At 37.9% G+C, this 25,675-nt stretch overlaps 1 protein-coding gene across 3 annotated transcripts in view; it reads right to left on the bottom strand.

Annotated features, from left to right (window-relative positions):
- The window catches only part of LOC117408535 (FRAS1-related extracellular matrix protein 1-like), a 60,694-nt gene extending 35,286 nt beyond the window's left edge, over window positions 1–25,408 (bottom strand). The window contains exons 1-8 of one of the 3 annotated variants that reach the window (XM_034013604.3): window positions 25,271–25,408; window positions 4,333–4,829; window positions 2,577–2,671; window positions 1,791–2,101; window positions 1,196–1,392; window positions 792–1,115; window positions 450–558; window positions 21–152 (exon numbers count right to left, since the gene is read on the bottom strand). In XM_034013604.3, coding sequence (XP_033869495.3) covers window positions 21–152; window positions 450–558; window positions 792–1,115; window positions 1,196–1,392; window positions 1,791–2,101; window positions 2,577–2,671; window positions 4,333–4,566 — 1,402 coding nt within the window. In that variant the 5' untranslated portion in view covers window positions 4,567–4,829; window positions 25,271–25,408. Of the gene's footprint in view, window positions 1–20; window positions 153–449; window positions 559–791; window positions 1,116–1,195; window positions 1,393–1,790; window positions 2,102–2,576; window positions 2,672–4,332; window positions 4,830–5,752; window positions 5,928–7,801; window positions 8,000–25,270 lie in introns of those variants that run through there. The other 2 variants (XM_059000101.1, XM_059000093.1) reach the window with 2 other exon arrangements.
- Window positions 25,409–25,675: the final 267 nt, after the last annotated feature.

Here is a 25,675-nt window from a genome sequence, read left to right as displayed (position 1 = left end):
AGTGAATGTTAAAATGTTACCTCTTACAGTAAGCCTGCCATGCTGTAGCCCATCCACAGTGATCAGACGAACCACTTTTATGTTATCGTTGTCTACAATCTGAAACTGGTCCCAGGTGATTGGGCGGGACTGTCCTTCTAAGAGAGCAAGACCTGCAGGGAAAGTGAAAAAAAACAGATAAACAACAGAGATGTCCGGTTAAATAAGGTCAATCAAATTCAAGGTCCATGGTGCTCTGTATTTTACAATGCAAATTGAGCAGCCTCAACCTGGACTTTGATTTGGGCTTGATCCATGATGACTTGGACTTAAACTTGAAATGCCATTGATCTTGAGGCAGTGAGTTTACGGTGAGTGATATGTAAAATATAAGTAGAATACATATATTCTAATCAGTTCAAGGAAATGCAGTAAAAAAACACTTCAGGAAAGGAGCAATAAAAACTCACCCATGTTCCAAGAAACTCTGGGAGCATTGGTGTCTGCTGTTCTGATTGAGATATGCACCATAATCGGTGAGCTTCTCTCAAAGAAGAAATCATGGACCTCAAACTCGACCTGTTTGTGAGATAACACAATAGTTTTGTGTTTCTGAATACTGGGAAATAAATGAAGTAAGCCCAACCTGGTTTGGATGACTACTTTGAAAGGTAATGTAATTTTGTAGTTCCCATCATCCCTCATATCCCTCAAGACTGCTGTTTTTTTTATACTTGGCTCTGTATGAAATCTATTGTACCATCTTAGCATCAATAAACTTTCCTAAAAGATGAGCACTGTTTATTTGCTACCTCATAGTTCCTCCGCTCTGTGTGACTGCTGTTTGGGGGCTGGTAGGCTATCAGTATCTCATTGAGGTCATTCCAGGTGAAGGATGAGATTGGTTTCGTGTGGTCAGACAAGTGGGTGATGTAGCCCTGAGGCGGAGGCCTGGTGATGTTGAAGATGAGCAGAGACTTGGGGGTCTCGCTGTCTTCAGCGTCTAGTGCGCCTGTAGTCAGAGGGGTGAGAATGAACTGATCCACCTCCAGGATGAACATGGACATGAAGGCCGGTTTGGGAGACTGGTTTGGGATTGCGTTCTTGATGCGGACCGGGATCCAAGCATGCTCGGACTGGAAATAAGAGAACAAAAATTGTAAAAACATTCACCAGAAAATCAGGAGAAAATACAAAACTAGAAAGATGAGATTACCTTGTGAATATTTCTGCTTCTGGAGTCAGTGAGGTCCAGCCTTATAGCAATATAGTCAATATCAGGTGAGGGTGGATCCAGGTGCTGGTACCTCAGGCCCATCAGTAGGAAGTCATCACAGTTCACTTTGGTGGTCTGAACCAGTTTCAGTCCCTGCCGGCAGATCTCATCTTTACACTTCACTCCTGCCCTATTCACTGTGGAATGCAGGGATACATGGTTTAGCGGACGTTTTTTTTTCTTTTTCCAGTCTCAGGTATTTCAGTCTTTGCAGTTCAGTTCCCCAGATTATGATGTCCCAAGATTTCCCCATGTCTTTAGACTCATGAGATTATTGTTGTATCTTTTTCTTATATAAGTACAAATCAGGGTCTGAGGATGTTCGTAGAGTTTAGAAAATTCTTTGGTTTGGCCTTGGGTCACAAAAAAGAAACAGGAAACAGTCATTATTATTAAGAGTTTATTTGAAAAAAGCATAATGTCTTGACCATTTTGCCCAGTATACTATACTTTCAAACTGTAAACGGTAAATAGATCTAATGATGTAATATTATTATTAAATCAACTTGTTGTTACATAAAGTCCAAGCACTTACTTATTCTCTGGGCTATGGGGACAAAGCTGTGTGGCTCATCTCCTCGTGGCTCTGTCCTTTCTGGTTCCCCGATGACCAGCTGTCCGTGAACAGGAAGAAGAGTCTCCTGAGTGGCCACCCTGACTGTGCACTCTAAATTCAGCTTCCGGTCATAATTGAAGGACAGCGAGTTCCTATCAATAACGTTGGAGATGCCATAGAACTCCGGCACCTCCAAGGACTTGGGTCCCAGCGTGATGATGTTGCAGTCAGGTTCAATCAGCTTCACGTGCAGGTGGAACATTTCTGTGAATGTCTCTGTCTCAGTAAACCTGAAATCAAGTCCACAATATAAGCACAAGTTGTACATCTAACCTTTTTAGTAGAACTCTGTTGTAACCCAGATACTAAACCGACCTTGTCTCCAGTCAGCAAAGCGAAAGGTTATGAACTGTGAACAGAGTTGTGTCTAGTTAAATTTGTCACACATTCCAGGTAAAAATGAAGTGTGCATCCTGCAACATGTGTGAAGAAAATATTAAAGGGATACTTTATATCATCTAAAATTTCCTAAAATATATAATTCCTAACTTGATTAATATCCTGTTATGTGTGTATTTGAACAATTCTCTATTGTTTCTGCTTAGATCATTATTTGCTGTGCTTTCAAACTATTAGAACATACAATCTTTTTAGGGTTGATTGGTGTGCACTGAAGCCCAGATGCTTCTTTGGTTCACTGTCCTAAGATTTAGCTAAGCCCTCCCCAAATCAAAAAGTAATTTTTTATCCCTCTGGTATAAATACCTGTAAAGCCGAAGTAAGATGTTGTCTTCATTGAGAATTGGACAGCCATTGTGGACATATTTCACTTCATCTGGGAGAAAATGACAGTCAAACACCTGCAACATAAAAAATCTCAGGTCACTACCCAATAACTCACCTACCGTCATGTTACCTCACTAATATAACTATAATATTAGCTATCCAATACATGAAAACAGTGCTTTCTTTGCTAAAATTAGAACAAAAATGTACCACCTTAATGTGTGTGAAGTTTGTATCTTTTTGCAAACTAGTCAAATTTCAACTGTGCTTACAGACATAATTCTGCTACTACAAAATAAGTGGCGGTCTTGCTATTAACTAAAATGTAGACTTGCTTGAGGTTGTACCCAGAACTTCAAAACAATAAACAAAACAACACAAACAAAAAACCCCAGACATTTAAATGTTTCTGTCCAGCTGTAACATTTTAACCATTGAACAGAAAGCAAGTTATGGTAGTGGTTTATCAAAACAATTCTAATTAAAGAGTAATCTGCTTCACATTGAAGGGAAAGCCTTCAATGAAGAAACTTTGTACCTACAGTTAAACATGGAGGTGGTTCAATCATGATATAGGGGTGTTTTAGCAGTTCAGGGACTGGAGACATTCATGTGATTGAAGATCGAATGAATGCAGCCATGTATCAAAACATTCTACAAAGTACAATGACACCATCTGCTCGTAGGCTGATTGGCCAACAGTTTACCTTCCAACAGGACAATGACCCACAGCATACAGCTAAGTCAACTGGAATTCTTGAAGAAAATTAAGATAAAAGTTCTGGAATGGCCTTCGTAATCACTAGATCTCGATAGGAATACTTTGGACTGATCTGAAAAATGCTGTAGCCAAGCATTGTGGATCCAATCTGTCTGAGCTGAAGGAAATATGTAAGACAGAATGGGCCCAGATTTCCCCAACAAGATGTAACATACTGATAAAGAATGATCATAAATGTCTGAAGCCATAATAAAAGCAAAAGGAAGACACACAAAATTCTAAAGCAGGGATGCCAATACTTTTGTCATGAACACATATTTGAAACTGCTAAAGTGCCTTTGTTTTTTTTCGTTTTTTTTTTTATAAAGATTGTTTGTTAAACTACCACCTTTGTGATTTTGGTCTCGGTTATATTAATTAGTAGATAATGTTCACTAAATGCCTGTATTTATAATGTTTTCTTGAATTATTACATTAAATGTAGGGAGCCAATTCTTTTGTCTGCAACTGTATATGTTGTAGCAAACATATTTTTTTTGTTGTTTTAAATGGTGATATCTGTAACTCATTTCCTATGCAATTCTCTAAGGAAGTCTGTTACAGCTTCACTTTGTAAGTCATTTCACCTCAGGCGTGTCTTCTGAGTCAATGTATGTTACTGACTGAAAGTATGTCAGTCAATAGGGGAAGCCATGGGTTGGTTAATAGCAAAAAAAAGCCATTAAAGTGGTGGAGACAATTTTACTCACAAGATGAAATGACCAAGGAAATGCAACACCACCAATAGAGATTTATTTAACCTTATGTAGTACTGGATATCTGGTTTTAAAATAGTAATTAAAAAACTGTTGGCTTTAACATGGTTTTTCTTCCAAAACTGCACATAAGAATGGAAGTGCACAACAAGTTCAAGAATTGACTTTAAAGCAGCAAATGTTTAGTCCATTTGTGGTCAAATTTGAGGTAACTGAAGTTACAAATGTACCAGAAGAATAAGAAGCCACATAGACGTACCTGTGGTGTTAGCCTGCCCACCCGTTGGGTGATGGGCTCATTGGTGACCACCTCTACCTTGCATGCGTCCTTCTCTTTGGGGATGTCAAACTGTAGGTCTTCCTCTGCCAGGAAGGCTGATTGCCCTTTCATTACCTTCAGCCCTTTGTTGACTCTCAGAAAGGTGCCCTCCGCCCAGCGTGTGGTGCAGAGCAGACACACCAGCACCTCAAGGCTGGAAATCAGTGTCATCATGTCAGTATCTCACCAAGCCTCCTCGTGTATAGAAAAGGCAAAAGGGAGACCTCCTTTTGCTGCAAGCTCCCTTCCAGTTAAGGCCGTATCTAGCTGAGCTTGTGTTTGTTGCTCGTGTGAAGTGGTGACATGTGTTTATAATAACAGGGCTTTCTTCACTGAGGTCACATCAAGGAAATCTTCATGCGGTGCTTGTGATTATTGTGATATGTCTCTCTGATTTACTGGTTGATGAGAATGGCTTTCGAGAATCACCAGATAGTCTGCAAATGAAACAGTAAACTACAATCAGTTTTCTTGGATATATTACCTCATCATCCCAAACATTTTACTAGGTCCTGGATTTAGCAGGACTCAGATTGACAAATTAGCTTATGATGTTACTACCATAAGGCATTATGAGTATTATAGAAGTTATTTCGATGATGTCACAGGAGACATCTTTCTAATCCACAATACCACCTAAATAGCTGATCAAGTCCTACAAAAAAAAAAACAATAAACATATAGCTATGTATTTAACAACTGTAGGGAGGCAAATTTTAATTTAAAGCTGTAAAGTATGTAAAAACAAATAAATTCACACCCAAACATAATGCTTTTTTGTTGATGGCAATAAAATAAAAATAAAATGAAATCCCTGTTGTAAATTTGTTTTAAATTTTGATACAACCCCAGAACATATACATTTCATTACCAGCATTGCCAGATTCTTGGAAGAAACAAGAGCATCTTTCTTGTACCCTCATGGTACTGTACTGTAAATTAAAATGTACAATACATGCATTCTACAAATGCTGTAGAACTGAGGTGAATGCTGTACACAGGTATAAAGCACCTTTTCATTTAAAGAGGGGTTAAAGTACCACAGAGTAACAACCCAGCATTTTTTAATGAACTGTATAAATTGTATGTGACAGGTGGTAGCAGAGAAGACAGAGCTTGTTTGTCTTTTGTTATGAGCCATTACAAAACTTTAATGCAGTCTCCTTGTGGGCTCCACTACAGCCTCTCAAGTTACTGCCATAGCATTTTAATTACATTCATATGGAGTTATATTAAAAAAAAGCAACTCTTTGTGAATCCACAGGAGAAAAGATACTTGGATAGACTGCACATACTGTAGGGGTGCAATACTGTCTACAGAAGTAACATAGAGTTTAACACTAATCATAAGTCCGCTTACATAACAGGGCTTGTAACCAGGAGGTCACCGGTTCAAATCCCACCTCAGCCACTGACTCATTGACCCTGAACAAGTCACTTAACCTCCTTGTGCTTCGTCTTTCAGGTGAGACGTAATTGTAAGTGACTCTGCAGCTGATGCATAGTTCACACACCCTAGTCTCTGTAAGTCGCCTTGGATAAAGGCGTCTGCTAAATAAATAAATAAGAAAAACAGAAGTAACATAGAGTTTAATTTTGTAGTAATACATACATAGAGTTTAATTTGTAGTAATACATACTGGTTGATAATAGCTGAGCATTGCAATACCTGGACAAAACACTGAAGACTAAAAAAACGGATATTTAAAAAAAAAAAGTTAATTAGACTGTCTTAAACTACAAAACACCTGTAACATGTCACGAGCAACAGGTTCAGCCCACTTCAAAGTATTATTTTTTTTCTGACTAAACAACTTAGGTAAGAGCAGGTATAGAAAGTTTTGACCTGTTGCTTGCTAGTTTTATATTAATACAATTAAAAATAAAACAAATTAATCTGACATAAAGGAATGCGTGATCAAGACGAGATCCATGATACTAGACAAAAAATATTTTAAGGAACCTCAATTGTTCATCTCAAAGTATTAACGTTGGCTAAGACTGTTTGCAAAGTCTAGTCATTTCATGAAAAGGTTTTCTGCATGAGCCTTTGACAAATAGATTTTTATTGTTTTCCATGCTTATATATATGAATTAAAAAAACAACCAAGAACCAGTGTGAGAGGCACAGTTATTAAGATTTATTTACATCAGTAGGGCAGCAGTGTGGAGTAGTGGTTAGGGCTCTAGACTCTTGACTGGAGGGTTGTGGGTTCAATCCCCAGTGGGGGACACTGCTGTTGTACCCTTGAGCAAGGTACTTTACCTAGATTGCTCCAGTAAAAACTCAACTGTATAAATGGGCAATTGTATGTGAAATAATGTATAATGTGATAACAATTGGAAGTCGCCCTGGATAAGGGCGTCTGCTAAGAAATAAATAATAATAATAATAATAGACGTAAATCTAAGCTGAAAATCTGTTGAAACAGTGTGCCCTGCAGAGACAAAAAAAGTAAAGCTATTAAATTGCAATTATTTTCCCCACTGGTCTCCAACAGCCACTCATTTGCATGTTTTGGGGTGTTTGAACATAAGAACATAAGAACATAAGAAAGTTTTCAAACGAGAGGAGGCCATTTGGCTTTTTTGGTTGTTAGTAGCTTATTGATCCCAGAATCTCATCAAGCAGCTTCTTGAAGGATCCCAGGGTGTCAGCTTCAACAACATAACAGGGGAGTTGGTTCCAAACCCTCACAATTCTTTGTGTAAAAAAGTGCCTCCTATTTTCTGTTTGTTGTTTAATAGGGCCAACAAAAAGGTTCCAGGTCATTCTGGGGATTCACAATTGTTTTTGCATTCGTTTCAGGAGTGATGAAAGCAGGCAGGATACATCTCATGCCTCACTTAAGAGATTTACAATCTTTACACCCATGGTTGTAAAATGGTCTGGTTTACTGCAGCTTTACTCCTACTTACTTATTAAAGAGTCAATTAAGCAACTTCACAAAAGTCTCACATCCATTGATCTTTCCTTTTTAGTTGGTGTCAAGGTCGAATGTGGTCTGGTCATCCAGTGCACTTCGAGTGTTTTTGTTTGCTTGTTTGTTTTTTTAATCCACAAAAATATCAAAGCAATTGCAAATAATGTACATCCATATGTGGCAACCAAAACCACAGAATGAATACTGTGTCACTGACAGTTTCCTCCAAAACCATTATCAAAATACAGTAATCAGTTTGTAAAAATGGATTGTACTCATTTAAATGAATCATCTATTCTTATTTTAAAGATGGGGTGCACAGGGAATAAAAACCAATTATTTGGTATCTTTTAGTATGAGGCAAAGTGAAGTATTAGCAAGACACCAACAATATGCAATGTAAACTGTGATTACGGTAAATGGGTTGTTTTTTTTTTGTTTTTTTTTTAAAGGTGAAGTAAAACAGAATAAAATAAGTTACTCACACACAAGAGCAGTTCCCAGACAACACAGATAGACAGATCCCAGTGATGAAAGGATAGGTTGTGACCAAGCAGTAATATCTGGTTTGAACAGTCTTGCAAAAATGACAGAGAAGGGAGATTGGCTATAAAGGGAGCTGGAATTCCAGTCTTTCTGGACAGCTTGGTTTTGAACCTCCTTTGTGTTTTACAAAACTGCTTGTTATCAGCGTCTGTGGGATGGGTGACTTGAAGCTTTCCAGGAGGTAGGGGGTTCTGAACTCCCTCAGATAACTGCAACATTTTAAAGATGCCTTGGCTTGCTTGTTTACACAATTCCTGGTTTCCTGGCAGACACCCCTAAATCGTGGTCATGGATGGATGTTTCCCACTATGAATGGTTGTGGGTCATAGTAGTTAAGTGTTTGGAGGGGGGAGGGGGGAGGGGGGAGGGTGCTGCGAGTTAATTTTGTAAAAAAAATATATATATATTAAACACAGAATGCTCTTAATAAACCTGCTCTGGGAAGTCAAACTGATTGCACTCAAAGCACCTGAATTTAAAACATCCTAAGGAAAATAGTATTTATTTTATTATGATGTACCCTTTTGAAATCTTTTAAACTTAAATAGCTGTAACAATTGTAAGTTGCTCTGGATAAGGGCGTCTGCTAAGAAATAAATAATAATAATAACAAAATAGCCTTCAAATATATTTATAGTGCAATTTCTATATTATACTTTAAATATACTGCCTACACTTTTTGTCTCATTATATCTTTTGTGACATAAATGTACAAACTCATAAACACTGAGGTAAAGTCTGGTGGACAATTTGGTTCTCTGGACTTCGTATTTATATTTTTAACCTGTAAATGATGACCTCTATAACAATCATCAGTGAAACACAGTAAAGTCTATAATAATGAAAATTCCTGGTGTTTTTCCATTCTTTTGGTGTTCCCCTTGTCATTATCAGTCTGCACAGTCTCATTGCTTGAAAAGCCATTGTTTATTTATTCCAAGCTTCTTTTTTTGGCATATATCCCTTTGGCATATATAACAACCCCCCTCTCTTCCTGTAGTCTAGAAGGATGAGTTGTTCTTTCATTTGGGAGGCCTGCTAGTTGTCAGTGCTTGTGTTGTCCGTCTCATTATCAATTTGTGTTCTGGTTCCAGAAGAGCCTTGGCCAAAATTAAACAACTAAAAGAAGTCATGCTTCACACACAGATAAAATTATGGTACCGTTGACATCCATCTTTCTATTTAATCCAAATTGGAGCAGTAGTTTAAATTAGGAATAACTTTGCCTGCTGAATCTAACCCTTTGTATATTAGTTAATATAAGGTTGATCCTGTTTTTTATGGTATGAAGCACAGCATACAAGACAGAAAGAGAATATGTTTTGCAGAGCAGCCTGGAGTTTTCATGCTTCTCGGAACATTTTACTGACATAAAAGATCCTTTTAGTATGTGATTCTTTGCTTATGTGATGCATCCATGATGGATGCATGATGGCAACTCCCACATGGTTTTGACACCTCCTAAAACAAACCATGTTATTTAAAGGCCACAAAGGGTGAGATCCAAGGAGTTTTAATTGAAGTACTTGTAATTTAACAAATATCACGACCTGTTGTTTCAGTTGGCTTTGTAATGTTGACTATAGCCCACTGAGGGTTAATTCTAGATTTAAACCACTGTGCCACCAAGATCCCTCCATCCATCTAAAATTTATTTAGCTTGGTCACTATGGAAAGCAGAATTACATGGAAAACTAACAGCTAGGAATACATAGAGAATTAGTCCAGAAAATGCTATTATAGCTGCAGTGCCTGTTACTGACACAGTCCTGGTTCTGGCTGCACTGGCTGTTCTGCATCATCTGTAAGGTTCTTCAATAACCCGTAAATCCTTCAGATACCTTCAGGATGTCACGGATAGCTTGGTGGTGACGTCAGACCAGAAAGTAAACAGACACTGCGGCATGAAGCGCTGGTGTGCTTATTTATTACAAAATAAGAGGTTTTAACACAAAACAAACACGGAATATAACAAAAGGCATGATGGCCAAAACAAAGAGGTAAAATAAAGCAACAAGCAGCGCGCTGGTGTAAAGTCAGCACAAGTAGCAATTGTTTATACTTTGCAATCACGTCTCTCTCCCGTTCTTTCTCCCTAAACACCCAACCAGGTTCCTGCCTCTTTTATGTAGCTGTGCCTGAGCTCGATTGTTTGTCAGTCATTCAGTCGGGCTCAGGCACATTCTACATGTGAAGTGATTTGGCAGGGAAGGCAATTAACCTTTCCCTGCCAAGCTAAAAACAACAGTGCACAAATACATACATTTAAATAATAATACGACAACAAATACAAAATATGCACAGGGGGCAGGGGGTACCCCGCCACACATCTCCCCTCTTGTGTGTCGCATACATGGCCTTAAAGGCAACCTCCCCCCTTAAAGGCCCAAAAGTCTCAGTCCGGGTCCTGGCACTTAAACGGCGGTACTAATGGGCCCACAGGCTGACAGCGGTGCAAGGTCCTCCTTTATTGTTAATGCTGGCAGCGGAAAGACTGACAGCAGTGTGGCACACTCCGGCAGCGGAAATGCTGCCTCCTCTGGACGTATAGCTAACAGTGGCAATGCTAACAGCAGCAAGGCTGGCTCCTCCAGCAAAGGCAATCCTGGCAGCGGAAATACTGGCAGCAGCAAGGCTGGCTGCTCCAGAACTGAAAGACAGGACAGAGCAGGACATGTCCCTCGGGAGGCACTGGCAGGCGCTGATCCTTGGGAGATGAAGGCAGGAGCTGTAGGTAGTCTCCCTCTGGTGGTGGAGGAGGGAGCAGCAGGCCGACTCTCATATCTGCAGCCAAGTATTTGAATACCATGGCTGCAATGTCTAGGAGGGACGCGGGACAATATCTCTGCTCCCAGGCTTCCCATTGCGAACCATCTCTGGCCCACAGCAAGTTGATAGCCATCAGGAGAGACTCCTTGATTCTCCCCTCAGGGTCCCACAGCCAGTCACATATGTCCCTCGAGGGCTTTGGATGCTCATGATACCCTATCGTGGGTGTTGGACACTCGTGCTTCCCCCTCATTGGTGCTGGACACTCGAGTTCCCCCCTCGTGGGTGCTGGATGCTCAGGCTTCCTCCTCATGGGTGCTGGACGCTTGGGTTCCCCCCTTGTAGGCACTGCAGCTTGCACCAGCTTCTTCACCTTCTTCCAGGGACGGATGCTCCTCCCCTTCTTCCTCTTTTTGGCAGGTAGCTGGGGTTGAGTCTTTTCCCTGAGGAACCAGTCCTCTGCCGACTCCACTTCACCCCAACCACGGGCTTCCCAGAAGAGGGGGTTTTCGTATGGGAACCCATTCCTGACGTGCCCATACAGTCTGCATATCACACACCACAGGGCCTCCTCTCTCTTCAACTGCCACCAACTCTCCAAGTTGCTTTCCCTTTCCTCCCAAAACGGGCATTCGCCAGTGTGGTGTTCCATAACCTCGCAGTGTAGGCACCATGGATCCTCTTTAATTCTCCCTTTAAAAAAAAATCACAAAAAAAGTACCCGCAGTACTTCTCCTGACCATATGTCATGGATAGGTTGGTGGTGACGTCAGACCAGGAAATAAACAGACACTCGTACTGCAGGATGAAGCGTTTATGCACATATTTATTACAAAATAAAATGTTTTAACACAAAACAAACACTGAATAAAACAAAAGGCACAATTGCCAAAACAAAAAGGTAAAATAAAGCAAAAAGTATTGTGTTGTTGTAAAGCCAGCACGACTAGCAATTGTTTTAGCAATTGTTTATATTCTTCACTCATGTCTCTCTCCTGTTCTTTCTCCCTGAACACCCAACCCAGACTGAGGGATTCCTGCCTCTTTTATCCAGCTGTGCCTGAACTCGATTGCTTGTTAATCATTCAGTCGGGCTCAGGCACATTCTATACATGAAGTGATTTGGCATGGAAGGCAATTAACCCTTCCCTGCCAACCTAAAAACAACAGTGCACAACAAACATTTAAATCATAATACAGTAACACATAATACAAACACAAAACACGCACAGGAGCAGGGTGTACCCTGTCACACAGGGGTTAGCAGCTTCCACTTTTATGTAAAATATTTCTAGCAAAACCCATCCCAAGTATTGACCAATCTTGCTTGACTTCTGAGGTTTAAAGGGATCAGAGCTGATACACTGTATGGCTGCAGTGAAAACTATTTCAGCAAAAAATCTTCCTGTCACAGAGATATGTAGCACCACCATAATGGTTGACAAACATCATGAAAACCCCGCTCCTCAATGTTTATGTTTTGCTCTTTCGTAAATTCCACCCACAGGGAATAGATTTTCTTTTGGACGTCTACATGGTCAATGTTTGCTATATAAACACAGCATTAGTCTTTCCAAGCACCAGGTCCAAATTTTGGTCAACCTAGTTTGTTTGGAGGGATTTGCCAATGCTTACCAAGACTGATAGAAAGGATGACTACTTTGAAAAATAAGGAAGGTATTTATTTATGAAAATACACTGTAGCCCCTAGTAGCGATAACTTTTTCAACCACCCTCACAGATGCCTATGTACACTTAATCATTCTACTCTGTGAAGGGGTCTCATTCATGGCCATCTGTTTTACAACATGACATTCATCTTAGTCTGTAATGGAAACTTTAAAACAAAAACTTTACAGGAGATGATTGATGTGATTATCCTGAGATTGAGAGGTTATTTTAGGCATTGGAGAGATGTCAGGGATGGCCATGTGTGGTCCCTTTTTGATCTTGTTGGGAAGATGAAATCTTGTGAGGCAGGTATAAAATGCAGAAGGACAAGGTAACTGCAAAGGCTTATCTGAGGATTATTTTCCAGAAATCTACAGACAATACTGAAAATAGTAATAACTCTTCTAGTATAAAACACATACAAAATCATACAATATATTTTTTATGTGCAAGTGGAATTGACAGCACTGGTTTCTAAGACTGCCAGCACACACAGTCATAAACTCCTATGCTACAACAGATTTCAGACTTTCCTTCCAAATTTATATCACAGTGTTTTCTTTAGATTATATTCAAAATTTGATTTTGTATCAGATTCCAGCTTCATTCTCAAGTGTAAATATGCCACAGGCCTTTTTTTTTTGCTTTACTTTTCTGTAGAAATGTCAAGCACCCTCTTGAAGCCTTGTGTCCGGCTCAAGTTGGGAGTTAGGAAGTAAAACAAGAGAGAGCAGTGGTTTACATCAGCTAGATCTATTGAAGTGTAATGCAGAATAACAATCAATTAAGTTTAAAAAATACAGAAAATTGACTTGTAAGTGCGTGTTTTTTGTGTTGTTTTTTTTTTAACCAGTAAAACCAGTGTAAGCCACAGCAGGAATTTCTAACTGTCTGAAGCATACTGTTTCATTTGCATGTGCTTGTTTTGATTGCTACAGCTCCTTTGGCACAACCTCAGTCTGGAAGACATGATGTCAAGGAGATAAAAGGAGTAGGCATGTTTCCTGCGTGGTCTTCTGGTGATCGTCGTACAAGGACAGCCCAAATTAATCAAAACATTTAAAAAGAACACAGTACGGGTACCTTTTGTATATTAATGACCATGCTCTCAGGTTCTCCTCACTAAAGCTGCCAATGAAAATACAAAGACCACAGGAAAACACCAAGTCCTACATCTGAGGACCTTTCTTTATCTTATTTTGTTTACATAACTCATACACATCAGATTAGCCATAATGATGATTCAGAAGTTATTTATTTACGATATAAAAATCAGGCTATTGTACGTCTCCCAACATTGATATGATTGTTAAATGAAGAAGCTGACTCTACTTGACAGCAATCTTCTTTCAGTGAAAGACATTTCCACATAAATAAAATACACAAATTCGTATTTGTATGCCCAGAGTATGAACAAAGATGATACCTTGTTTTTCTTTCAATCAGTTAAGTTAAAAGACATATAGCTTCACCCCTCTCTTTTCTCAATAAACAAGTGCCAAGAACATTTGCCTGCAAAACAAATAGCAGCCCCTTATTACAAAATAATTCAAATCTCAGTATTGGAACAACAGAAATGCATTCATTTAGAATAAATGCAAACCCCAGAAAAAGTGCTAGCCATCGGCTGCAAACCACAGCAATGTGTAGCCATTTAATAAAATACCTTTAAGTAAGATTTGAACTTGCATAACCTTGTGTATTTTCAATTAACAGTTATATAAATGTGCATGAGCCCACTGCATGATTAGATATAATTAGAAACAAAAAGTAGGAATTAGAAGTGACCAGGAGAGATAGAGTATGGGAAGGTGCCAGGTCAAGCAGTACCTGGAGAGCAATTATAATGAAGTAAGGCTTATAGAGGAATGGTGTAACTACAAGCAGTGATAGTGAGGAGAGGATTGTTAAAGACCGATGTAACCAGGTTAGGTATGAAATATTTTTCAAACATTTTGAAAAGAGCTTTAAAACAGACTTTAACGTTGTAAGTGTAAAAAGTTGTCAGGATGTTAACAATGAAAAGAACAATTGCAGCTACGTTATTTAAACAGTTGTAGCAACACGTGGGGACGTGTAACGCTATATTTTTTGGAACCCCGCTACTTTTTAACACCATCTTTCAAATACATCTATCATTCCAATTGGTTTATTAATCGTATGCCATAAGATGTTAGATTTGTATGATTGATGGCAGGGAAGGTTTTTTAATCAATGCATTCACCAAAAGGAACAAAGGTCAGAGATAATGTAAAGCCGGAAGGAACTTATGAATGTTTAGTTAAAAATGTTCTGGAAATTAACATTGCCCAGAGAGGAATTGGACTGAAAACCTTTTCCTTAAACTATAATTGAATTATTGCCTGCCAAGGATCCATTTCTCTGCTAGGGTATATAGTGGAGAGACCTACTACAGTATGTTACTGTTTAAAGTTTTGCATATCTGGAGAAATGTTTGTCCATTTGTCAGGAAACTTGTTAAGGACCTTCTCTAGCACAAAGTATTGAAAGTATCCCAATGACAGAGTGTTCAGTATATAGGCTGTCTGTCTATTTGTCTCACACTTACATATTATCTTGAGAACCGCTTATCCAGTTGTAATTAAACTTATTAACAGTATCAAAATCTGGGAGTACTGTATAATGAGGCTCCATCTGTCTGTATATCTCATGGCTGATGGCCGCAATTTTCAATTTACAATTGTGATTAATGTCACTGGCATGCTTGTTCAGTGAGGGCCCTACTCCACAATGCTCTGCCAAACCACAGATACAGGAGATTAACCTCCCATGTCTGAAACCAAACTAAAAAAGGTACTTATTATTATTATTATTATTATTATTTATTTCTTAGCAGACGCCCTTATCCAGGGCGACTTACAATTGTTACAAGATATCACGTTATTTTTACATACAATTACCCATTTATACAGTTGGGTTTTTACTGGAGCAATCTAGGTAAAGTACCTTGCTCAAGGGTACAGCAGCAATGTCCCCCACTGGGGATTGAGCCCACAACCCTCCTGTCAAGAGTCCAGAGCCCTAACCACTACTCCATAAAGGAAGTGCATTACACAACTGAAGTGAGCTGAACCCCTTTTTGGGGATATCACTGTTTCTTCAAGTTATTTTCTTATTATATTAGAAATTCCAAACTACCTAATGAAGTTGAGACCTTTTATTTACTCTTTGTTGTGATGACAGACTCAACAACAACAAGGCGAGTATACATGTAATTATACAAAAAAAATAAAAAATAAAAAAATCTGCTAAATCGAAATCGAAAAATGAAGTCTTTAAAGTTGAATAGAAAAATAAACAGGAACAAAAACTCCCCTTATCTGTTGAAATGGTTCAATCAGCTGTGCAGGTACTCAGCAAGGTAATCAATTAATTCATGCTTTTTGACGTTCAGAAGGAGGACAAAACTAGTACACAGTCAGTATGATATTATTTGTTTTATTGTGAAAGAATGCCAAACGTTCTTTTTTTTTTAATCTCGACTTTTGCCCTGGAATTATAAATAACGTCTTTTAGCTGCTTATGTGGAATATTCAATGTGTTAAACCTTTCAGTTTTTTTTTCTTTTTTTTTGTCAGTGACACTCTACAGATGAATGCAACATTTAAAGAAAAACACCCCTTTCGTGCCCCTCATAGACTCCCAGGCAGCCAATGTATTTTGATCTTCTCAAATCCGCAGCCAGAGTGCCAAGAGTAATTACATGGAAGGGAGTTACACAGACCGTATCAAAGAGCTTTACCTGTGTGACGGCCCAGCTCTAGCTGAGCTGTTCTAATTATACCGTGCAGTGAGTTTCAGTGCTCTGAGGAGGAGGAGGATTAAGAAGTGTGTGTAATAAAGTCAAACAGTGATCTTATCTATCCCAGGAGGGGATTATGAAGATGTAGACCCATGCCTGGTAACACCATCCCTTCCTGTTGACAAGGTGTGCTACTCAGATTTAATAGAGATTTATGTAGGAAAAACTGTTTTGTGGTTACAGGACTATCTGTACCCCCAGAAAAGTTTCTGTCTGGGATTTGTTTCCATGTTCTATTCTGCTGGAGCGATACAATGAAAATCTTGTAAACTATTACTTTTAAACCACCAGTAATTGTTTTGTTTTGCTGCTAACCAAGGTTTAAAATCACTGTTCTTACCTCCTATTTGCACTATGTGATTCTTTGCTTGTATTTTATACTACAAATTGGGAGTTTGCAGGTATAACATGCTATAAGCTACAAAGTTGCAGCTTATTCCTCATGCCTAATCATTTCATGTGTTGTGGTTCAAATTCAATCTGGCTGCAATCAGATCACAATACCTACAGCAAAGGTACAAATATGAAGCAGTTTACTGTATTTGAGAGATTTTCATATCCTGAATTGACAAGGGAAGAACTAAACAATAAAAGTGAACAGTAATAATGTCAATACAGCTTATTCCTTTTAAGCACTGGTAAGCAATTCTTTAAGAATCATAGTCAGAAAAAAAGTAATCACTGTCAACTCCTGACATCAGTTCATAATTCAAACAGGTGTATAGTGTGGTGAATAATATGGCCTTCCTGTTCTCATTCATAATTACAATGTGGCAGGGAGCACTGGGAAGGCATTAATCCTTCCACAGTAACACATTAAATAAAACTCCCTTGTGGTAAAATGAGCTACTAAAGTTGCATTACTTTGGCGGTTCAAATGTGAAGAGGATTAAACTTGTTGAATTGAATTTCCTCAAAATCTTGAAGAGATTTACAATTAATCCTTTCCCACAAGTTTTCCCCACGACCCCACAAAAACAACACCTGATGTGCTGCTTGCATGCATCTTCTGGTAACATCTGTTTGTGGGAATGACATATTAAAGAAAATATATATCCAGGATTGATGATATCAAAAGAAACAGCTTTCTTTTCAGTATGGAAAAATGTCATTACAATATGTTATCTGGAACACAAATAAGCAGAACAATTAGCAGACCCCAGCATTACTAACAATAAGAAGTGTAGGTGCCGTTTGACAAAGGGTCACCCTATAGAATGAACACATTTTGCTTCATAAAGTCGAATGAAACCTGCTGAATAACGTTACGTTAACATATTTAATTACTTACCACTTTGTAGTTTTCCTTATACTTAATGAAAAACTGACAAATTAAAAATGTGACATTTTTTAAATTTAACATGAAATACTGTACTACTAGTATGGCTTCCGGTAGAGTATTATGATATCATTTGGTAGTTTCTTTGATTACATGATGTTAAATAAAAAATCTAAATTATGTTCATATAGTTTTTATTTTTAATTTTGCCTCAATCCTAAAATTCTAGGTGATGCAAAACTTTTGGCCATAGCTGTAAATGTGTCCAATAAATAAAACTTGGAAACACTAAAACTAACTATATTTGTAATTTAATAAAACCTAAATAGTAATTGCTCCAAATTATCCCAGTAGTCTGTTTTATGTAGTACAAATCACAACTGAGATGACTAAAATACCACAGCAAGGAGATATTTTTCCACCATTCAGTGGGTGGAGAGCAGATGTTCTGAAATTAGCAAAGCACTCCAAGGCTGCAGATGTTTAGAGACCCACAGTCTCACCTCGCTCAGCAAGTGTCTTATTAGTTTATTTACCAAGAGATTAAGCAACTGAAAACATCTCAACATGTCATATAAGATGCCAACGCAAACAGCAGATGGGACCAGAGATTAGAGTCTACAAATCAAACAATCAGCATTGATCAGAACTTTGCAAATTTTTAATCCTATTTTTTTGTTTTGTTTTCCTAAACTGGTGTTTGCCACAAAATATTTTTTATGATGGCCTGCGATCAACCTCTGGTACACACATGATAAAAGATGTGCCTGTATCTGGGAGCACTCAGTGAGTGATGGGGATTGAATAGTACAAAGTGATTTAAGAGAAAGTTTGAGGTTTTGCCAGTAAAAATACCATAATATTTGCAGTGGTCCGATTCATGAGTGGACTTTTAATGGTAATTTTGACAGCAAAGCTTCTATACCTACAGTCCTGGACTATATGTGTATTGAACAATATTTTATTTTGTTATGGTCAGAAATACATGCTGTACTCTTTTGACCTACACATTACACTACACAACTGAATTCTAGATGTTTGCTGACAGAATTTCAAGCAGTAAAAAACAAGGCATGCTGGAATAAAAACCTATTGGCTGTAACTCAAAGGGACTCGAGGGGAAATAAATGACCCCTCTGTATGTGTGGCAACCTATTTATTCGCCAAAGTTTTTTTTTTTTTTTTTGGTGACAAAATGTAGCACATGGAAAATGACTTTGTATTACCTTTTCCAGAATGCAATGTAATACAAGCCTACTGATAAATAAAAAAAATAAATAATCGTAAAAAAATAAATAAATAATACCGGTAATATAAACACATATACCCACATAATGCAAGACTTCTAGAAGGATATCCTACAGTTTGGATTGGAACATTTAAAAGGATGGTCAGTGGGACTGCAGGGAACTTTAAACCCCATAAGATACAAAACCACAGATATCTACCAAACTAAACAAATAATACAATGACTAAATCCTGTCAAACGTCTAATCCCAGCTTTCCCAGCTGGGCTTGGAACTGCAAATTGTCCAGTTGTTATTTCAAACTCCATAGCCTTAAATCCATGTAAACCGGGTGACTAATGAATGTGTAACACTAAAACACTATTTGAGCATTTTGACAAATGGTGTGATCTTGGGAGAATAGCAATTAGCTCTGTAAAACAAACTCTGATCAATTAATGCATTATCCTGCCTAAACACATAAACTTTGTCCAGTTCAGCTGTTCCTAAGGCTATACATGTTTCCAAAACAAGTAAGTAAATACATATTGTTGTTTTTTACTGTGGGACTACGATGCCTTTTTTGGTGAGAATAATCCTTAGATAATTGTACGATATCAAAAGTATGGCAGAGTGTAATAAAGCATAGTGAAAGGATGGTAAATAAAGCATAGGGCACCGTGAAGCTCAAAGAGGAAAAAAAAAAAAAACATGACAAACCATGTCCTAAAACTTTTGTTAATGTATAGTATAACTTTGGGAAAAGCATAGGAAAACTGCAAAATTACAATTACTGACCTTTTTATAATAAGAGGTTATCCTACAAAATGTAAAAATCTATACAAAAATGTAACACGATTTAAAATTTTAATCCATCTTTAGGGCAGTTTAGCGACTTTGAGATATCCATACTTTATCTGAAGTACAGTAAATAATTACTTTGTAACAGATATTTGGTTATGGAGAGTAAAGTATTTTGTCTTTAAAAAGCTGATAATTCTAAAAAGTAGAACCTTAAAAATAAGATTTGTCATCATTGCTTTTGAAAGGTCATCCATAACCTTAAATCCTGATGAATCATAGGACTGCATTAAATCTTTTGACAGTCTTTGTCAGTGTCTTCATTGTGGTTATGTTATAACGATACTTGATCTTGATGGATGCTGGATCAGAAGCACTGGACACCAAAGCAGCCTTGCTCAGTAAGCATTCTTCAGTCTGCTCTTTTGGTAGCATCATGTTTGACATTGAAGGACAGGTTCAGTCTTCGTGACCATCAAAACCTTTGAGATTGTCTGCCAAATGTGCTAAGTGGTGTGGTGGTCCAGTGATCAAGTTAAACCCTGATTAGAATCATAATCCATTTTTTGGTCTGTTTATCTGAACATTGCCTTTCGGAATGTTGAACTGACAGAATCCTACTTGTTGCCGCTGTGAAAAGACATCTGTTTCTGAACCGATAGTGAGCGAGGCCAGAGCTTTGTGCCAACAGCAGCTGCCTCTAGCCGCGTACATTTAATGAAATCAAGAAGGATTGTTTTCAAATATTTTTTTTTTACGTTTTTATTTGTATGATATTGTAATGAATCACCATCTAGTGGCTGATCAGTTAATAATACTGACATCATCTTAAGACACTTCCATCTCCACGACAGAACTTGTGGAATGGTAAGGCATTCATCTTTGAACCCTCCAGTTCATGTCCAGCCCTTGCCTTTCCATTCAATTCAGTGGGCTGAGATGCCAATTCATTACATAAGAACATAAGAAGAACATAAGAAAGTTTACAAACGAGAGGAGGCCATTCAGCCCATCTTGCTCGTTTGGTTGTTAGTTGCTTATTGATCCCAGAATCTCATCAAGCAGCTTCTTGAAGGATCCCAGGGTGTCAACTTCAACAACATTACTGGGGAGTTGGTTCCAGACCCTCACAATTCTCTGTGTAAAAAAGTGCCTCCTATTTTCTGTTCTGAATGCCCCTTTATCTAATCTCCATTTTTGTGACCCCTGGTCCTTGTTTCTTTTTTCAGGTCAAAAAAGTCCCCTGGGTCGACATTGTCTACACCTTTTAGGATTTTGAATGTTTGAATCAGATCGCCACGTCGTCTTCTTTGTTCAAGACTGAACAGATTCAATTATTTTAGCGTGTCTGCATATGACATGCCTTTTAAACCTGGGATAATTCTGGTTGCTCTTCTTTGCACTCTTTCTAGAGCAGCAATATCCTTTTTGTAACAAGGTGACCAGAACTGAACACAATATTCACACAATATACTATAAATTATGAAATGAAAAAATCTCAATATAAACAATGTTTTAATAAAAAAAAATCTAACAAAAACCTGATGATTAAAGGAGGACAGATTAAGATATCATGAAGCAACAAGCTTTATAACATCTTAATCAGATTTAGCTATGTTTTTTAAATAAAGTAAAAAAAATAATTGCTTTGATCATCAAATTTGGATGAAATGAACTGGGATGGGTTCAGGCATGCTCTAAGCATGCCAGTATATAATCACAAGGGAAGCAACAGAGATATTTCTGACATTTTAAGCCTGACAATGGGTTAGAAAATTCAAATCTTACCCAATCAGATTGGATGAATTTAAATTGACAACAGCACTAATCTGACATGAAACTACACATGGCAATAATTGACTAATTTACAAGCTAGTTTTCTAATGTTACAATGGTGTTTTATTTTTCTTTGAAAAAATGGTGTCGCTTCAGACAGCGACACCTTTTTCACTTTGTTGATGTGTGTGAATATGTCAGTTCCAAACCCATTATGGCATGAACCATAAACAAAGAATGAAAGAGTTAATAAATCTGTGAATTAGTACTGCCTCAGTCAGTGATGTTTCAAGTCACCTAACACAGGAGATATACAGTATAAATACTTTTAGGGATGGTGCAGTATACATTCATCAACGAGTGGCATTCCTAACGCATTTGTGCCATTTGCAGCAGAAACGTGTGTGTCGAGAAGGACTTACTTGTCAACAGAGACAAGAATGTTGCAAGCAATTACCAAATCTTTGAACCAGGAAGGGACTATCAAGATGCAATTCACAGAGCAGAATGAATGATTGGCCTAAAGTAGGTGACTCTTATCTGACTGCTCTGCTATGGCTGTGTCTAAAGAGACATGGATACTGCAGTAACATTCTCTTAATAAATATCTATATAAGGAAATGCAGTTGCAATAAACAGTAAGATCTGTCTTTCAGTTAAATGCCAATGTTTGATCATTTGTGCTTTTTTAAAGTGTCATATACTGAAAAAGACATGTGTCTACAAGACAAAATTACCGATAGTTTTATTTAGACATGTAATATGCATTGACTGTCCCATTAGATAATGGCTTTGATAGCCCACACAATGTGTATCTCCCAAAACATAATGCGAGTGGAAACAGTGTTAAGCGTTGAAGGTTTTTGTGACTCCGGTCACTCTGGCCTACCTGCTGCTTGTCACTGAAATGATCATTCTGCTTTCCCATTATTGTTGCTGAATAGTTGCACACAACACTTATACATCTTATATAGGTCTAGTGGATCACATGATATGTCCACATAAATTGACATACATTGCAGGCTTGAGGATTTTCAAATTTGACTTGCATTTTCAAATTTTTTGACCAATAAATTTGGACAGTAGTTTCTAAAGTTCTAGTTAATGCATTTGAAGTACAGAGGCAATGTTGTATTTAATCTGGTTTCTTGTTTCACCTTTGTGGTTCAGAAAACTTGGCTTGTACTTTACTTCCTTATTGGAGAGAAGACCAGAGCTGGATGGTGTGTGAAACAAGACATTAGATCTCAATCTCCAGCAAGCGACCTAAAGGATTCCCAGCTGTGCATCAGGCTGTAGTAAAAGAAAATCCGGTATTTTTCCTACGAGACCAAGATTGTATACCCCAGTGGTGTAGGCTGTAAGAACACATGGTGGTTGCGGAAATTATAGTTTTTTAGCTTGCTTTGAAGCACCACAGTAATAATTATTATAATAACAAGCATGTTATGTATCATAACAAAAAGGATTTGGCTTCATGTCTTGGGTCCCCTGAACATGATCTTTGCTGAAGATTATGAGTAGCTGGAGGAAATATCAGAGAACTAATCTTATAATCGGTGACAATAATGTAAGAAGCCAAATACTTTGTAGTTAGTGATTGCTATCACAGTTTTCTCTAATGAAGAATGCTATGCAGTGTAGCCATTGCTGTTTCCAAACAGGATGTAATATGTTTACTATATAATATGAAAAAACATATTGATTTTAGATCAAGGAATATGAGTAATATATGGGGTATTGACAATGTCTTTACAGTTGAAAGTATAGTGGGATTTGTATTTGACTCTTTTCCTTATTTTTTTTTATAATGTTTTCAGTTATTCCTAATGGTTCAGAATTGTAATACTGGTGAATTGGGGCTGGAGAGTCCCAGGGGATATTCCTCCCCAAACTAGGGGTAGACCTGATTTAATCTCTGTGGTGCTTGGCTCCCACCCACTCTGAATGTTCCAAACCAGGGCCTTGCTGGGCCCTTCCACAGTGAAAGTCCTGAAGCCAGTGTTAGGTAATACTCTGATGGAATTCACCCAGGTAAAAGGATTTTGCACACCCAAGCAAAATAAATGAAATATGACAGTTAATCATATTATTTCTTTTAACGAAAAGACAGATATCATGTATGTTATTTTCTTTCAAATGAAGCCATTTTAGAATATATTTTGTATATTTCATTTTGAACTTTAATTTGCAAAAAAAAATATAAAACTACAAAATATCATTGGTGCATCATAATGAACAGTTACCAGTAACCTGATGACTGCCGACCTAAGCGCTCAGCCAATTGTGCGCCGCCCCCAAGGAACTCCCGGTCACGGTCGGCTGTGACATAGCCTGGATTCGAACCTGCGATCTCCAGGCTATAGGGCACATCCTGCACTCCGCGCGGAGCGCCTTTACTGGATGCGCCACTCAGGAGCCCCCTAAGCAAAGTGTTCTTATAGCCGAGGTGTTCCCTAAAACGGGGTTAGCCATGAGACAATATGAATCAATCAATAAATAAATGCATATGTATTATTACTTGTCATGACGCACGTGCATCAACATATGAAATGAACTGAATAAGTAAAAGCAAAACAATACAGCAAGTATGTTAATAAACTATAATAATAAAGTAACAGACAAACTAATGTTAATAAAACTAAAGCAAAACAACACAGTCAAAAAGCTTATCGCTATGTACTATGAAATTAACTGGCGGGTGTGTTTTGGGCTATCACAATGGCAGAGACAAAAATAATGGGTGTTACTTGGGGTTAACTTAACGTTAATAAACTGTGAAACTAAATTAACACAGCACCGCTACACACGTTACAAAATGCAGCAGTAATATACAAGACATGCACATTATTTAACTGAATGGTGAAGCAACTCACCAAAAAGGGAAACATCAAATTGCTCTGCGACTTGTGTCTGATTCAGGTTTTTTTTTTCCCAAGTGATCGAAAAATCTGTTTCACCACAAGGGTGTTCCCTGAGGCGAAGTGTTCTCTTAGGAACTGCATTGCCACTAGTGATATCAGATTACTACTGAAACCTTACTGAAATGATGGAAGTCTATTCAAGTGATCTAAATACAGCTGCTATTAAAAAAGGAAAAAAAACATTAACTTTTAATGTCTATTTCGAAACAATCGTATAAAGGGATTAAAATGACTTAAAATGACAGAAATTTGAACAACAATGCAGTGATTTATGACCAAAGTTACATGAAGTACAAATACTGTTAAATGGCAATTCAGACATAAGTGCATTCTTTAAGTATCTGTCATTATTACAACATTTCTACAAAGCCCATAAACCATGCACAGCTGCATTAATACCATGGTCATACAGAACATAGTTTAATTAAAACCAAACTGAGTAGTAGGCTTGCAATGAAACTAAATATGTTTTACAGGGATCTCTTATTTATAGCAACAACCTTCTTAAATATGTAAAAACAAATGAGACACTGCACCTTTCAAAAGGCAATTTATCCAGTATTAAAATCATATTGCACCTGAAAGAGAATCGTAGGTATTGCAACACTAAACGGCAGCAAACAGACAAAGAATTTACTTTATAAGCATTAAGTAGTTTGTATCCCTTACCCACAATAACCTCCCACTACTACTAAGCAGTAGCCTGCGAGTACATCAAGTTCACAGACAGTTTGTACCATCCTGTATCACAGATGACAATTTGTAATTACCATAGAATAAACCACAGCAATAATCCGCTAGACCCGCTTCCACTTTTAAAAGACTCGCTTTACTGTATCATATAATACATGACACAAATAATTATCAGAAATAAAGCAATTCTGATATTTTTTTTCTTTTCCTACATACACATTTAAAGAGGTATCCAAACCAGTACAATAAATGATTTGTACAGAATACATATTCACTGGGTATTCTACTGCATATAATTACCTCAAATTGAAATATAGTTAGTCAAAAACATATTCAGTATGTACTGGATAGGATAATGATAGATTGTCTTACCATTAAACCACACTAATAGGCAACATACACCATCATTTATCTATGCAATACCTCCACTATTTACAGACTCTTACCTGGTCACTGCACAGCTGCCACAGGAAAAACATGAATAAGCCCACACTCTGTCTTTGAGGAGAAGAAAAGGAGTAAGGTGCAGCCTCCCTTTCTCCAAACCTGGCTTGTTATGAGAAAGCCTTGCCCTCACAAGACCAAAATAATGCATGGGGGCTTCCCACACTGAGTGAATCAGAGTGTAAAGAAGTAAAGATAAACAGCAAGGCCCCAGATCAAAGGCCCCTCCTCCCTTTCTTTGAGAGCTCTGGGTTGTGACAACACCTTCACCACTTCATAAATGGAGGCACACGGGTGGTGACTTTTATCTGATTTAGTTTATAGGTACAGGAGAGGGAATGGGAGACGGCATAACTGAGTCAGCTTTTAGAGTGGGTGTGCATGTATGGTCTCTGGCTTAAAGAAAT

The sequence above is a fragment of the Acipenser ruthenus genome, chromosome 2, assembly GCF_902713425.1.
Source record: "Acipenser ruthenus chromosome 2, fAciRut3.2 maternal haplotype, whole genome shotgun sequence".
NCBI classification, from domain to species: Eukaryota; Metazoa; Chordata; class Actinopteri; order Acipenseriformes; family Acipenseridae; genus Acipenser; species Acipenser ruthenus.
Note: the sequence above shows the minus strand (reverse complement) of the source record. Positions and strands in the feature narration are given on the sequence as shown.